Source organism: Podarcis erhardii, assembly GCF_964252035.2.
Source record: "Podarcis erhardii genome assembly, chromosome: 5".
NCBI classification, from domain to species: domain Eukaryota; kingdom Metazoa; phylum Chordata; class Lepidosauria; order Squamata; family Lacertidae; genus Podarcis; species Podarcis erhardii.
This window is the reverse complement of record NC_138509.1, coordinates 3,362,783-3,379,318: the sequence shown is the minus strand read 5'-3', so window position 1 is coordinate 3,379,318 and position 16,536 is coordinate 3,362,783. Positions and strand designations below refer to the sequence as shown.

Here is a 16,536-nt window from a genome sequence, read left to right as displayed (position 1 = left end):
TAACTATAGGATTGCTCCGTCCATTTAACTAAAGTTTTAAAAATAATGTTTTGACAAATTCATTGATTTTGGGGGGTGCTTTCCGATGAGAGTTTATTGCTGAATCGGTTCTGCTCACGGGCAAAACTATTTTTGTAGATTCTACGCATCATCATCAAAATGTCAGCCCATGTGTCCTTTACATTTTCATGTGAAATATATCCCTTTTCAACAGCAGAGTTAATAGGAGAAGTAGTCCTCGAAATAAGCGCGGAACTTCAGGGAGAAAGAAGAGCGGCAGCGTCTGGCGGAGCAGTGCTTCGGCCGGGCGGAGAGCCGAGGCGCGCGGCTGCGGAGGAACACTCCGCCCCCTCCGCAGGTGGGCGGGGCAAGGGCGGGCAAGCGAGCCGGAAGCGGAAGTGGTGTGGCGGCCGCGCTTTCTGCTGCGCGTGCGCCCGCCCGCCCGGCCTCCCGCCTTTCTCGTTCTCTCCGCCCGCGGCGCCATCAGGTAACAGCCCCGCAGCGAGCGCTGGTAGAGGGGCCGGGCGGGGGGGGGAGCGGGGCGGCTTCCCCGGGAAATGGCCCGGGATAGTGCAGCGGGCCCCACTGCCCGGGGCGCGCAGCGGGGCGGGCGGAAGTCCGCTCCCGAGGCAGCCGTTAGGCGCGCGCGGCTGACAGCTCCTTCCGGCTTCGCTGAGACGGAGGCGGAGGAGGCGGCGCGCGGATTCCTAGACCGGCCTGCCGCTCTAGGACGCGCGGCCGGCTCCCTCTCCAGTTTCCGCCGCTGAGGGAGCCGCGAGGCAGCGGCCGCGTCGCGGGAGGAAGGTGAGGGGCGGCGGGGGGAGCGGGGTTGGGAGGCCTCGGCCTGCCCCGCAGGGAGGAGAGAGGAAACGCGGCATGTTCGTGGGTTCATTTGTTTGCATTTGATTCATTTGTGGCCTTCGCTCCCTGTTGCTTCTCTGTGTGGGATTTGCATGCCGAGTCTTCGCCCTTCGATCTCTGGAGGGTTCGCAGCATGAAATGAGAACACAAGGACACGCGGCGGGGCGAAAGCAAAGCCGTAACCCACAGGGACATGGACGGAGCCGGGGAGCAGGATCGGGGTTTTCTGCCGGGCCCCTCAGGGTGCCCAGTGGAGGGAGCACGGTCCCCGAGGCCTCTGGAGAGGAGGCAGGGACCGCCTCCCCGGGAGGGTTTGAACCCTGGCCTCTCCCAGGCCTCAAGTCAAACACTCTGGCCAGCATTATTCATATTATTTATTACATTCCTATACCACCTTTTGTCTGAGAATCACAGGGCTGTTTACCATATAAAAAAAAACACAAAGATACAAACAAAACCGTGACCCAACCACACACACAGGGTTTTAAAGAAGAAGAAGAGAAGAAGTAGAGTTTGGATTTGATATCCCGCCTTTCACCCCCTTTAAGGAGTCTCAAAGCGGCTAACCATCTCCTTTCCCTTCCTCCCCCACAACAAACACTCTGTGAGGTGAGTGGGGCTGAGAGACTTCAGAGAAGTGTGACTGGCCCAAGGTCACCCAGCAGCTGCAGGTGGAGGAGCCGAGACGCAAACCCGGTTCACCAGATTACGAGACTACCGCTCTTAACCACTACACCACACTGGTCATAGCTTGTTTAATTAGCCAAAGGAGAGAAGGAGAATTAGTCTGGGGGAAAGAGGAATGTTTTTGCCTGGCACCTACAGCACACTGGCTCTGATTTTGGGGCTTGGATTGCCACCTCCTGTTTTTCTGGTGTTGCCTATGTTCTATCAGCAGCAGCCTAAGCACAAAAGCACAGAGAAAGTTCAAGGTGGTGAAGCTTTTCTTTTTTTTCCCTTTGGCATGGAGTTGAGCGGCAAGTAAAACATTTCTTCCTGCTGAACTCTTCTGAGTGTTATGGTCCTGTTTAAAATAAGGGGCATGGCCTGTTTTTAAATCTTGACAACAGTGAATCCTTGCAGCTTGCCATAGTCCTGCCTTGATATTTGTTTTTATTTACCACCTACAGCACATTCCTCCTGTGAAGATGTGTGTGTATACTGCATAAGAGCTGCTTGATTTGTGTGGTGCCTGGGTTTCAAAGGTATGTGTGAGTGGTTGGTCACGGGGGCCAGATTTGGAACAAATGTGAACTTTTAATGCCCTTTTTAAAGAAGTGGTTAAAATTAGGTAGAGTGACTGCTTTTTGTCAGTCCTAGGCAGGGCAAGAGTTTGATTTCTAAAAGAAAAGAGAGTTGTCAGTAAACACTTCAGCTGCTTAATGTCTGTAAGTTAGGCCAGTGTTTCCCAACCTTGGGCCTCCAGCTGTTTTTGGACTACAACTACCATCAATCTTAGCTAGCAAGACCAGTGGTCAGGGATGATGGGAATTGTAGTCCGAAAACAGCTGGAGGCCCAAGGTTGGGAAACACTGAGTTAGGCAGCTGTTGGAGACACCAGGAGCAGGGGCCAGTTAAGAAAGAAAGAAAAAATGGGACTCATAGATGGGCTCCAGCTAGCTGGCCAGTCAACTCTCAAGCTTCAGAATTATTCCTTATCCTAAATGTGGTGAGGGTAGTTACTTAGTAGTGTGGGAAATATAGTTTATGCATGTTTAGAAATACTGTCACCTTGATTTCTTCATCTGATCAGATTGAAGGCCTGATGTTGGGAAAGAGGTTCTGGGTCAGATTAAGCCTTCATATGCACCACAATGGTTGAAAAGCTAGAGTGTTTGGTTTGCATCTAAGAGATATGAGCTCATGTCTGTTTTCAGACATGATTCTACAGTGTTGCATTGGGCAAGTGGCTTTTTCTCAGTTTTCTGTTTATACCAACCTATCTTACAGGGCTTTTGTTGGGAAAACAGACTATGAATAACAACCCTTGCTACTATCCCAGAAGCTAGAGGATGCTCTCCTCTTTGCCGCCACTGCATTATGACATCATCAACCATATATAGGAGCTGCTGCTTGCCTTCTTTGAAACATAGCTTCATCTTCCAGCATTCTGAAAGCATTAGGAGATAGATCAGGAATTTCTGGTTTGTGGTGGTACAAGTGGGAAGCTTATAATGATTATGTACTATAAGTAAACATGAATTCATGGTGCTTGAATGTTTTGACAAGAGGAGGCACAGGCTCACTTCTTATATCATTCCAAGTTATATGCCTCTATCCTACTGAGGCAGACCAGTCTTTGCCCCCCCCCCAAGTTTCTCCATTTGGCCCCCTAGACCTCTTTGGGCATACTTTCCAGCTGTACACCTGACATCATACAGGCAAAGCCCCTTTGCTCAGCTTCCAGAGCACCCAACAGCCAGCTGCTTGTCAGGAACACCTGACAAGCGGCTGTGCAAAACAGGATTAAATTTATTAGCTGGTGCAAAGGAAGGGTGATCCTGCTTGGCCCAGGTATGTAAGAGAGCTCCCTGCAGAAAGCCTGCTTCGTTTGGCTGTGCCTTCAAAGCAGAGATGTGATACATATGTGCCCTGAAATGTAAGAGGTTGCACCCTATATGTGCAAGGTAGGTGCAGTGACTGTTCACAACACCACTTGATAATGCATTCTTCGTTGATTTGCTATGCTAAGGTAGTAGCAGTTTTACAGTCTTATCAGCACAGTCTATTTCTTTGGGGCTTAATCAGGCTCAAGAATTTATCCAAGTTACCTCCCAGAACTCGAGTAAATCTAAATTTCCAAAGCAAGGAATAATTGCTACCAACAGTTATTACTGTTGTGAATGGTCACTGTACACACTTGCATATTGCATTTTGCATCTCATGCTCGTCTTGTGCTAATGTTAACATTGGGTGATAAGCAGCTACGACTTGCTGCTTGTGCAACTGACTTATTGCACAGTTTAGATTTCCTTGTCTGCCCAAAAATATTTTACAAAGGATCAAGGGACTCTCCGGAGCAGATGGTATCACAGGGGACTTTGAAGGACGGCAGGTGAAGGGGACATTCTGTTGCATCCACCTGGGTATTATTGGATGTTGCCTATTCTCCCCCCCCCCCCCCATGCATCTGTTTCAGTCAACTGACACACTAAAGGCTTCAGCTGATTAATTCCTGATTGCTAGTCTGCTGTTAGAGAAACCAGGAAAAGGCCCGAAAAAAAAGTAGACAGATATAGGCTTTTGCTGACTTAAAGCACATTTCATGAGCTACATAAAGGCCTAATTGAATGATTGTTTGATGCATCTCAAACAGTTGGCTGTTCAAGACCTTTATGTAGTTGAAGAAGTGGGTGTTTAATTCCACCAAAGTTTATGCCATGATAAGGTGCCACAAAACCTGGGGTTGGGGTTGCAGGTATCATTGTGCTGGCTTCTGCTGGTGCTACAATTTAGTTGAATGCAGCCCTTTGTTTTGTTGGGGAAATTTTAATCTTCATAGCACCTGGAATTTGGTTTCCTTAGTATCTGATAAGCAGGGAAGATAAAAGTAAATATGTTGTAGGTGTTAATAATTCAGTCCATAAAAATAATGAAAAATATTCCTGAATGATACTAAACATTATTATTCTATATGAGATGAATGTGGGATGACTCCTTGAACTAGATCTGTGATGGCTAACCAAGAAGAGTCCAAGAAGTAAATTCTAATTTGTGAAAAGTACCATGTAAGCATAAAATTGAGTGCATATGCAGTAGCTACTTCCTCCCAATGACTTGCTGTACATTTGTTTCAAATATGCTGAACCAGGGGACAAGTAGAGTATAAATCTAATGCATTCATAGCTGGACCACTACGTGTCTCCAAGTGTTCCACAAACATCCCTTTTCCAAACCCAAAATACTATGTAAAGGAGGAAGTAGTCTTCCAACAATGTGATGTTTTCCTATACCATCAAAAGTCCCAAGTGACTGAACCTGTAAATTTGTTTTAATTCTATATTGAAATTCTTAATGAACTATTTCTGTTGGAAATGTTGGTGCCTTTGTAGGTTCAACAGATAAGGAAACAGACAGGCAACTGGAGAACACCTTGAGATACATAAAGCTACATTCTTTTATGGATGAAATGGTTTACATTTGTCAGAATCTGATTACTCTTTTTGTGACTTATTTAATTTTAACACTAAGGCATTACATAATGAACCATTTAGTGCATTTTAGTTTTTTAAAAATCCATCACAAGTCACTGAATTATTACGTAGTGTCTGGTAATGCAAGCTGCTCATTGCAAGTTGCTTGCCACCTATTTAAAAACCACTAGATGTGAAGCATGGCTGATTACTCTTTTGTTTTATTTGTTCTAATACAGTAGTGCTGTACAATGGCTAAGAGAGTAGCAGAAAAGGAGCTGACTGACAGGAACTGGGATCAAGAAGAAGAAACTGAGGAGGTAAGAAAGGTTAGATGCTTTTAATAGAAATAAAATTGAAATAGTTGCTAGAATCAATAGGAAGATCATGGAAAACTAAATGATATTTTATTACTATGTTGGCACTGTGTTGCAAGCTAAACATAAAAACAACTGATTACACCAGGTAAGCGGATTCTCCCTTGTAACTTTCATAGATCTATGGGCAACAATTAATTGCAATCACATTCATGTAGCTAGTATCGGGGCTGGCTCATTCACAAGGCAAGTGATCCACAGGCTGCAATGGCTGCATCACACCTCGTGTGGAGGCTGGATCCGCTGCCTTCTTGGCAGCTCCCCCACCCCCACCCTGCAGTGCCATCTCTACAGCAACATCTCAGCAGATAGGAGGCACTGCTTTTCTCCTCTCACCCGTAGGGAGGAAATGGCAGGAGCTGCCTTCTGGGGTCATCACCTCCCCCTTTACATCCTTTGATTCCCACTTCAACTCTCAAGTAAGGTTGATTTGATTCCCCTCCCCCTTTACATCCTTTGATTCCCACTTCAACTCTCAAGTAAGGTTGATTTGATTCCTCTCCTGGTTCCCGGTTCCTCTTGTTCCTGATGTAGATCTGCATTCACTCCTTCTTTCCTGGTGGTGAGGGGCACCATTTCATGGTTTGCCTCAGGTGCTAAAATGTATTGGGCAGGCCCTGGATGGTTTTGTCAGTTATATGCAACGGATGTGTTTTGCCTAAGAGTTGCAGTGTCAAGATTACATTTTGTGTAGTGAAAATCAAGGCTGTTATTCTAGTCCTTTGTCAAATGAGTTCAACAGAAAAAAGCTTAGAGGTCCTGGGGTGTTTGTGGTGCTAGGCTTTTCAGTAATGGCCCATCTCAGAGCATCATTAAACCTTTTCACATCTTTGCAAATGGAATGCACTTCCTGAAATCATTAAAAATCCCAATAACCAGAGCTGTTTCTAGTCTTCCTTAGCAGCTACTACCTACATTTCCATAAATCTGTTTTATTGGATTGGAAAACTTGCAATCATCTCAAAGGCCATAAATGAAACCTAATGCCATTAAAATTAGTTCATATTTTTTCCTTTGACCTTAACTGTACATGAGTTGTGTTATATGTTGTATCAGCAACCTAATAACTTCATGAATGTATTCAACTTTGGCTTCTTGTTTCCGGTGCTCCAGGAATGGAGTTTCTCCCAACACTGTGTGAGAGAGACAGATGGAGATAATCAGATAATGATGGGGGAAATTCATTATCTGTTTTCCTCTTTGGTTGGGAGAGGGACCAAGCTCTCACCCACAGTTTGCCTGGCGGTCTGCCACTTGCTTCCCCATGGAATGCAAGGGCAGGCTAAGGCACTGGGTGCATGGAGTACTCTGGCTGCCACGAACCCCCCCCCCACCTCCTGTTCCTGGTTATCCTGTTAATTGGGCTTTAATTGGAGCAAACTACAGGCCAGAGACGATGAGATAAGAAACTGAAAACAACCCAGCTACAAAGATGTGAAAGGTTTGGACTGAGAGCGGATTTCTGAGAGCAGAGGGCCTTCTCGGTAGTAGTGCCTGCCCTGTGGAACTCCCTCCCAGCAGATGTCAAGGCAATAAACAACAATTTTATTTTTAAAAGACAACTGAAGGCGGCCCTGTTTAGGGAAGTTTTTAATGTCTGATACTGTATTGTTTTTAATATTCGGTTGGAAGCCGCCCAGAGTGGCTGGGGAAACCCAGCCAGATGGGTGGGGTATATTATTATTATTATTATTATTATTATTATTATTATTATTATTAGATACCCTAAATCTGTGAGGATCCAATTTGGCATGTTCTGACGTACTTAATGTGTCAATTTTATTTAGTTTTACTTATTTCACAAGTTTTCATACTATCCCATACTAGTTGCAATGAAAAATTTCATTAAGAAAAAAAAGCATTGAAGCACACAATATATTTTAAATGCTATATTCAAACAGAAACCTGTTAAGTATATTGACATAATTGTTTATGTTATAAAAAGATAATTATTTGACTTGCTTGTTTTTAATATTCGGTTGGAAGCCGCCCAGAGTGGCTGGGGAAACCCAGCCAGATGGGTGGGGTATATTATTATTATTATTATTATTATTATTATTATTATTAGATACCCTAAATCTGTTAGGATCCAATTTGGCATGTTCTGACGTACTTAATGTGTCAATTTTATTTAGTTTTACTTATTTCACAAGTTTTCATACTATCTCATACTAGTTGCAATGAAAAATTTCATTAAGAAAAAAAAGCATTGAAGCACACAATATATTTTAAATGCTATATTCAAACAGAAACCTGTTAAGTATATTGACATAATTGTTTATGTTATAAAAAGATAATTATTTGACTTGCTATTGATGCAACTTTGGAAATGTTTCTTGATAAAGCAGGGTTTACAGAGTCTAAATATTTTTGTAGCAGTCAAGTGATAAACCCTTTATGGACAAAAGATTCACAAGTAGTTTTTGTAAAATGCTATTATTAAAACTGAATATACAATGTATATTTGCTTATTATAAAATGTTGAGCCTTATAGTGTTAAAAGTGAATGTGTATTTTGAAATTAGAGTTTTGTAATACAAGGGAATCAAGAAGCAATTTTCTGTGTGCAAGTGGAACCTTGTTTGTTCTAAGAATATAATATTCCTTGCAGGTGGGAACGTTCTCAGTGGCCAGTGAAGAGGTTTTAAAGAACAGAGCAATTAAGAAGGCAAAGCGTAGAAATGTGGGGTTTGAGGTACATAAATGCACTGATTTTATAATAAATGTCTGATTCTTGGTCCAACCATTTGTATTGCCAAAAATGCACAGGTAATTGTTTCTTATGTGGAAAGTACTGTAAATAATGATGCACAAATTCAGCCAAGTATTGAAATGGCCGAAGGTTGTTTTGACGAAATATAACATTTCCTGTTTGAAGTGAACTGCATCTAGGAAATTCATATTGTGTGAAATGGCCCCAAAGGAGAGCAGAATGTTGAAAACAGTTGGAGGAAGACAAGAGTGATAGAATACTACCCCTATTTATTTCACCACTCTTTCTAGGAGCCAGACAGAGAGATAAATCTTCTGTCCTCTGCGCAGCAACCCAGTTGCCATGCCACATTTTCTAAGTGAAAGTAGCCATTGCTTGCTCGGATTTTGTATTCCTGTTCATGATGGTAGTTGTAGTGTGTAAAAATAATAATCTGGTAAATGTTTTTGATTCTGTCCCCGTCACATCCCACTGCCCCATGGCACAGTCTGTTTGAAAATAGCTTTGCTTTTAGTATTATTATTTTAAACTTCTTGCTAGTTTGAAATCTTTCTCTTCCTCAGTCATATTCTTCTAAACAGATCTCCAGGGATTTGTTCAATTTTTTTGAAAAACCAGAAGCAAAACCAATGTTCTTGGAGTTGCTGATGTTTTCAGTTTTCAGTTTGTCTGTTAAAAGCAATTTTATTCCTGATGAATTCCATACTGATTGCATTCCCATGACACAGCAAGCCAAACTGTGACTTACCAGGATCTCACAAATGTACAGGCTCCCAGGAAGGAGCCTGCAGCCACATTGTTCCTCCATGGTCTTTTTACTGCCACACTGAGCTAAGCCAAAGTTTGGCTTAGTTTGTCATGTGAACCAGGACTCATGATTAAGGTCTCGTCTTGCATGCAAAGCCAAGCCTTTGTTTGTTAATGTGTGTGTTACTGTTGATTGCTCTCTATATTGAAGGGTGGGGGTAGCCCTTCAGCTGGCTCAGGAGTAAGTGATTACTCTGAGCGCTCAGGTTTTGTCCACATGGGTTGGGTTTTCTTTAATCAGAAGATATCATTTGTCTTGTGATAGTGAATCTAATTTCACAATGGCTCAACATATATTGGCTGATCCACACATACATGTACACTTCATTGGTACCCATGGGTTAAAGGCAAGTCAAATGTCTGAACTATCCTCATGGAAAAGATACTTACTGTTTGGTGATAAGAACATTCCATACTTAGTTTCCAGTGATGACTGGAATGATACATTTCATCATTTGATGAATGTGTGTGAGAGAATCAGACAGGGACCAAATATAATATGCCCTGTAGAATATTTACCTTGAATAAGGGAAGCAAAGATTTTGTATGGGTGGACATTAACATAATCATATTGATGGGACTTTGTGGGGATACAGCTGAAAAGTGAGATAACTGTTTTACATCTCTTTCAGGCTGAGAGTGGTGGAGCTTTTAAGGGTTTTAAAGGTTTCGTTTTGCCATCTGGAGGTGGAGGATTTTCTGGCTTTGGCAATGGCACCGGAACAAAGCCTTTAGGGGGGCTATCCAATGGCGGCGGCAGCATTGCAAATAGCTCATCATTCACCAATTTAAAGACTGCTGCTGAAACAACTACTACATTTAGTAAGTTCACCAGTAAAATTTTCTCATCAGACGATACTTGTAAAAATGTTTTTAATGATATTAAGGGAGCTGAAAGGTTTGTGTAAGCATGTGTCACATCCAGCCCTCATATCAACAAGCATATAGATGTAGGTGATGATCCACTTGGCATTGTGTGCTTCAAAAAGCTGTTGGGGAAAAAAAAAATCACATATCCATGCATGGTTAAAATGGTTAAATATGAGCCAAACATTCTGGATGTTCAGTATATAAATCACTTACATAAGCTGATTATTTACCTATTGTTCATTTATCACATCTTTAAAGTTGCACTATTTCCCCCCCCCCACATTCCCCCCCCCCCCCGCAAGAGATCTGCACATATATGAACATACCAATTACTACATATTTTTGTTTCTGTCCCCAAGGCTCTTTAGGTTGTGTTAGAAAGTGTTGAAGTGTCCATAGGCATCTATATCTGGATATATTGTATATATTTTATTATACACACATATACTCATTATTTATATTTTACCATTATTAAGTTAAATCATAATGATATTATTGTAATAGCACATTATAATATGGAGCATATATATTTTTCTTGTTATATGTTACCTAGGAGCACATAAGGATTTATAGTGTCATTCATTTTTTCATTTCAATAAGTTATGAAGAGTCCTGGTCTGTCCTACCCTGAATACATTGCTCATTTAGACCATTTGTGCAGTGTCCAATTTCCTTATGAGCCAGTCTTCCACCTTTGGTATCTCTTGACTTTTTTCCAGCTATCATAGTGCTGCAATAAATGAATGATAATTTCTTCGTCTTCTTGAACAACTACTTCCTTCACATATAAAATCTATACATTTATATCAAATGACCCATTAAAAGTACTAAGTTGGGCAAAATATTTTAATTTCACCTATTTGCTCTTGGAGCCTGAACTGACTCTGGCTGGTTGGCACTATTCCTTGGGGTCATAGTGGATACATTAACAAATATATTGACCCCAATATCATGACGAAACAGAGCTATGGTTCCCAGTCTCACGATAGTACAGCTATCCAGATAGATAGATAGATAGATAGATAGAGATATAGATATATATTAAAAAATGGCATTACCTGGAACAAAACAGTAGAACAAATTCAGTAAATAGAATGGGGGAGAATGCATTCTAGAAATGGGTTCAGGTCAGGTTTATGTATGCATACAACATTGTAAAGAAAGTTCATAAAATGCTCTTCTCTCTAATAGGTTCTGTGGTGTCCAGTGGTTCAGTGAATAATACTGTAACTGAGAAAAAGCCTGTAAGTGTGGAAGCAAATGGTGAGAGCCAGCAGCCCTTGTCCTCTGGATTCACTGAGAACAAAGCATGCAGCCCTGATACTTATCATAAACAGTTAGCCGCTCTAAATTGTTCAGTGCGTGACTGGATAGTAAAACATGTAAATGCCAATCCACTCTGTGACCTGTCGCCGATTTTCAGAGACTATGAGAAATATTTAGCTGAGATAGAGCAACGCGGAATGAGTAGTGACAGCGGTTCTGAAAGTGACAGTAACAAGACAGTTGGAACTCAGCCTGGGTCTGCGTTTGGGAGTCCGAATCTTCAGCAGAGTTCAACGTTTTTCTTCAATAGCAACAAATCTGAGAATGCACCAGGAAAGAAAACAGAAATGGAAAAGAAAACGGAACCAAAACTAGGGTCTATGTCAACTGTCTCCTTTACTTTTAGCAAGAGCGTAGACAACTCTGGTCTGAATTCTGGTGCATTACCTAGTTTCTCATTCTCTCCTGGAAGTGCGAGTTTATTTGGAAAAGATACAAGCCAAGGCAAGGTTGTTTCTTCATTTTCCAGCAAAGCACTAGATATTCAGACAGAAAGTGGTGGCAGTGAAGATAAAGGTAAACATTTATTGTTTTAGAAGTTGAGAGATGGGATTCAGTCCCATGTTTCATTGAAATCTGGTGAGCTTCCCGCTAATATGCAGAATTGGACCCCCTAGAAATCTGTTTCTCATGCCAGAGGACTCTAGGAAAGGGTGTCACTGAGGATTACAAATAATAGCTGGCTGCCCAGGCCAGCTAAAACTTATGGACCCCTGCAGGAATGCCTTTTAGTCTTGGGTGACTCTGAATAGAATTTGGTGCTTCACTAGCAATCTGCGCTGCTTTTTTCTACTTTGAAACTTCCATAACAAATGTTTGTAGGTGAAATTATTGAAAGCCCTGCTTTGGTTCCCCTTCCATTTAAATAACCTTAACTATAGATTGGGTTAAGCAGGGATTGGGGGATAGGAAAAGGGTAAGAGCACCTCCACTGCCCTGTCACATGATGATGATGATGGTAATTTTAATTAAAAAAATAAAAATTACATGAATAATTGATAATAATAATTATTTATACCCCACCCATCTGGCTGGATTTCCCCAGCCACTCTGTGTGGCTTCCAACAGAATATTAAAAATACAATTTAAAAAAATCAGACATTAAAAACTTCCCTAAACAGGGCTGCCTTCAGATGTCTTCTAAAAGTCAGATAGTTGTTTAACCCAGGGTTGGTGTGTTATTTATTACAAAGAATCTCTCTCTCTCTCTAAATATATATATATAAGCCTTTTTGTTATCAGCACAGCTTAAAATATATTCTAATATCCAGGGGTCGGCAAGGAAGGTTTCCCTCGCCTGGGCCAGTTCACTGCAGGGGAGGTCCCTCCGTGGGCCCAGAATTTCCGACATATGCACATGCACAGACGCGATTTCCGGCGTGTCCCTGCGCTGCACCAGTTTAGTGCAGTGCACAGGGACTCGCCGAGCGGGTGGCTTGGTTCAGGGCCGCTTGTGGCCGATGGGCCTTAGGTTGCCGATCCCTGCTAATATCTGTAACTTCTTTCTCTCTAGTTACAGATGGGTAGCCGTGTTGGTCTGCCATAGTCAAAACAAAATAAAAAAATTCCTTCCAGTATCTGAAGAAGTGGTACACTTGGTATCTGAAGAAGTGTGCATGCACACGAAAGCTCATACCTAGAACTAACTTAGTTGGTCTTTAAGGTGCTACTGGAAGGAATTTTTTTATTTTGTTCTTTCTCTCTAGCACATTGTTTGAAGATTTTTTAGAAATATATTTTATACTGATGACCCTATCAATTAGTATCAAACTGACAGTCCACCTACCTTTTTAGACATACTGTGATCTTGCTCACATGCAACCAGAAGCTGAGCCATGGTTTGGCTTAGTGTTATGGCCGAACCTTGAGCTCATGGTTTGTTTTCCCCAAACAAGCAATGGTGAGTGGTAAGCCACAAACAAACCTTGGTTTCAGGTCACAGCTATCTGGGGCAAGGCCAGCCATGAGCCCAGGTTTGGATGCAACGCCAAGCCATGGTTTAGCTGCTGGTAGTGGAGCAACAAAGGAAAAGTAAAGCACTTGTGAGTTGCTCCTTGTCAAGCCATAGTTTGGCTTACTATGCCATGTGAACCAGGTTGCTGTATCTGATATCTAATATCCCCATGTTTTTTTCAAACATCAAAAGATTTTTATGTACTGCAGTATCTTTCCTTGTATATACGTAACACTTACTTGAAATTATTCTTCCTACAGGTGGTGGTGATGAAGAAGATGAGGAGCCACCAAAAGCAGTAGTGAATGAAATAAAGGAAGATGATGCCTTCTACTCAAAGAAGTGAGTTGTGTTCTATGATACTTATTACCACGATCATGCTCTTACTGTAGAGAGTTCAGTATGCTTTTTTCCCTAATTTTGTATGTGTGAGTGAAAGTCTTTAGCAGTTTATAGTGCATTACAACTACAAACTAAATGAAATTTCTTTTGCCGAAGTTATTTTGTATCTCTTTATACTACTGGAGTTCAAACTTTGATAATTCCAGGGGGTACAAGTTACAGGTTGCCTCTATTTTGGCACAGAGTCACTCAACGAACTGCTTAGCCTTTGTCTCACCCAAAGACCCGCAGTCTTTTTGTCAGGAGCTCACTTTAAAACACTCTAAAGTTTAAAGGCAGTTTTTTGTACAGCTGGGGGACTGCTGTTTCTCAGAGTAAATCTGAGGCCCCCTTGAGCTCATGGTTCTTTAAATCTTGGCCATTATTTTCAATATACTCTGGAAGATTCTAACAAATAGTTTTATCATGTTCCAAAGACTTCTTTTCTGGAAGGACTATTTATATAACTATTAGTCTGGCTAGTTCCAGCCTGAGTTTAAATGTATTATTTGTTTGCATGCTGGTGTTTGCCACATACAAGCTATTTGGAGGCTTTTAATCACCTTTCACATTCATGCACGTTCTGTAAAATGAATCTTGTCTATGTTTCTTTTTTCAGGTGCAAAGTTTTTTACAAGAAAGATAATGAATTTAAAGAAAAAGGTATAGGAACGCTACACTTAAAACATGCAGGAAATCAGAAGATTCAGCTATTAGTACGGGCAGATACCAACTTAGGTATGTTATTATTATTATTATTATTAGTTCAGTAAACTTCCAAGCCACTGCTAAGTCAAAGGCTTCTGGCTTCTTTCACATAATTAAGATATTTATGATGGTCCTTTTTTGCTCTCATGTCTACAGCTGTATAGAATTTTACACATAAGTAAACAACAGGCACATCTAGCAGTGGCTGTGATTTGTATCCCAAGTTGGATGTATGCAGTTGCTAGCACATAGTTGATGCAAACCAGCACTGACAGCCATTACTGCAAGTTTGGCTTATCAACCATGTAGTGTTTGGCCACTGGATCTCAGGAATTTGTTTTTCTTTTTTAATTGCTAAATATTAACACCATGAGATCTTGCCCATTTTTAGGAATAGTAGCTAATGTGATGAGGAAATGAGGAAATAATGGAGGCTTGTAAGTCAGTAACAGAGCACAAGCTTTTCCCAGATAAAAACATCTCTTGTAGCAAGGAGCTGTGGCTGAGACCTTGAGGGAACCTCTGCCTGCGGTTGGCTAGGTGGATCAGTAACACCTGATTTTCTCATACCTCAAGTCACCATACCACTACCTAAACATTCATATTTTGTATTTATTTTGCTCTTTTCCCAACTTCCACTCTGTTGCAGGCAACATATTGCTGAACATTTTGGTGCCTCCTAAGATGCCATGCTCCAGAACAGGGAAGAACAACGTGCTCATTGTCTGTGTTCCAAATCCACCCATTGATGAGAAGAATGCTACCGTCCCTGTTCCTATATTGATAAGAGTGAAAACAAGTCAGGATGCAGATGAGTTGCACAAAATTTTACTGGAGAAGAAGGAGGTCTAAAATCTGGGCTGTTGAAAATTACAGACGAAACTTGCCAAACTGCTGCTGCTCATTTCCCCTCTCTTGACTCTGCTAGTAACTTTTTAAACCACTTCTGACATTCTAAGGACTGTTTAGGAACTCTGAAGAGCTTTGGTGAGGGAAAGAAATTAAGATGGCCAATAAAAGCTTTTAACTTGACACAAGAGTCAATTCTTCCTCCCTTCTAATTTGAATATCTAATGCATGAACCATATTTGAAGAAAACTTGCATATCAAAAAATAAACATTTTTATTATACAGAATAAAACTGATTTATACTCAAATGGTGTAAAATACTACACCAGGAATTGTGTAGGAAGAATTTTGTGTGGGTGGAAAGAAATTTGACAAACTTCTTTATCTTGCATCCAAGTTTGAATTGAAATCCTCTCCTAAATGTGAAATCACAGTTCAGATTATGTTGAAGGAACAAATGTTTTAAACTGAACAGTATAGTTTTTGTGTTTTAGTAACAGCTGTTAAAAATCAGTACCCTGATTTTTAAGGCCAAAGTTGCAGGTTGTTATTTTCTCATTCCCTAGAGAAACAACTGAGGGAAAAGGTAGCATGGCTATATTTTTTTCAATCCAATCCTGTCTCTTGGATTTTATCAAACCTGGAGCATCTTGTGTTGAGATATTTCATGGACTTTCTTCCATTGTACACTTGCCAAAGCCTTATCTTCAGGCTTGAAAATTCTGTACAGTCCCCTTTAATGCCAAGGGGCTTGTGCAAGAGAGCTGTGAATTGTGCCCACACTATTTTGGGTGTGCGCCAGTGTGCATTTAATGGGATCAGCAGTCAGACCGTGAATACCCTGCTATTTAAATAGTTGTCTTACTAATGTAGCAGTAGCTAGTAAAGCCACACATAACCAGTCCACAAATATTGGTTATCAGGTTCCGAAACATCTGAATCTTTAAAGTTCTAATTGTACCTTAAAACTGGAAGGGAGCTGGGATGCTGTGGAAGCAGGACCCGTATTGATTATGAATTGGTGCCTTTTTTGCATCAAGTTTTAGGTGTTGGACTTCCTAAAAAGTAAGTGTGAGAGTATTTCAAGAGTTCAGCACCCCACACTGAAATATCTTGGGATACAGTGCCCAGCAAGCAGTAATCTGACCCAATCCCCATTAAAATAAATGGGAGTTACCATTTATGTTAGTGAGGTTTGGGCTAATGAGCTTCACACTGGATTGTTCTCTTTAGCATTCAAGGTGGCGAACAGTCAGAAAGGCTAACTTGCATGTTAATATTATAAATGGGAACATGCATATGGAGTCCAGTCTTACTGCTAGAGGCTCAGGTTGAATGGCCAAGAGCTTCAGTAATATTGTGTGCTCTTGTCTTTGAGAAATAGTGTCTTAAAAATCCTCAGTGAGCTTTGTTTACTCCCCTGTGTCTGGGCAAACAGCCTGCTCTTTTTCTAGAAAGCAGATAGCCTGTTCCCACACCCTCCTCTAACATAATTTTAACATTGAGAGACTGTTAATATTACAGGTATGCTGTGTATTTGCACTTGTCTGATTCCTA

General features: G+C 41.3%; 1 protein-coding gene across 1 annotated transcript; it reads left to right on the top strand.

The window, feature by feature from the left end:
* The first annotated feature begins 341 nt into the window (after positions 1 to 341).
* Positions 342 to 15,167, top strand: NUP50 (nucleoporin 50). Its single transcript, XM_081861452.1, has 10 exons — positions 342 to 487; positions 1,992 to 2,066; positions 2,812 to 3,005; positions 5,234 to 5,314; positions 7,983 to 8,066; positions 9,524 to 9,713; positions 10,953 to 11,603; positions 13,302 to 13,383; positions 14,042 to 14,160; positions 14,780 to 15,167. Exons 4-10 carry the CDS (start codon positions 5,246 to 5,248, stop codon positions 14,980 to 14,982), a joined length of 1,398 nt encoding a protein of 465 aa, XP_081717578.1. The 5' UTR covers positions 342 to 487; positions 1,992 to 2,066; positions 2,812 to 3,005; positions 5,234 to 5,245; the 3' UTR covers positions 14,983 to 15,167.
* Positions 15,168 to 16,536: the final 1,369 nt, after the last annotated feature.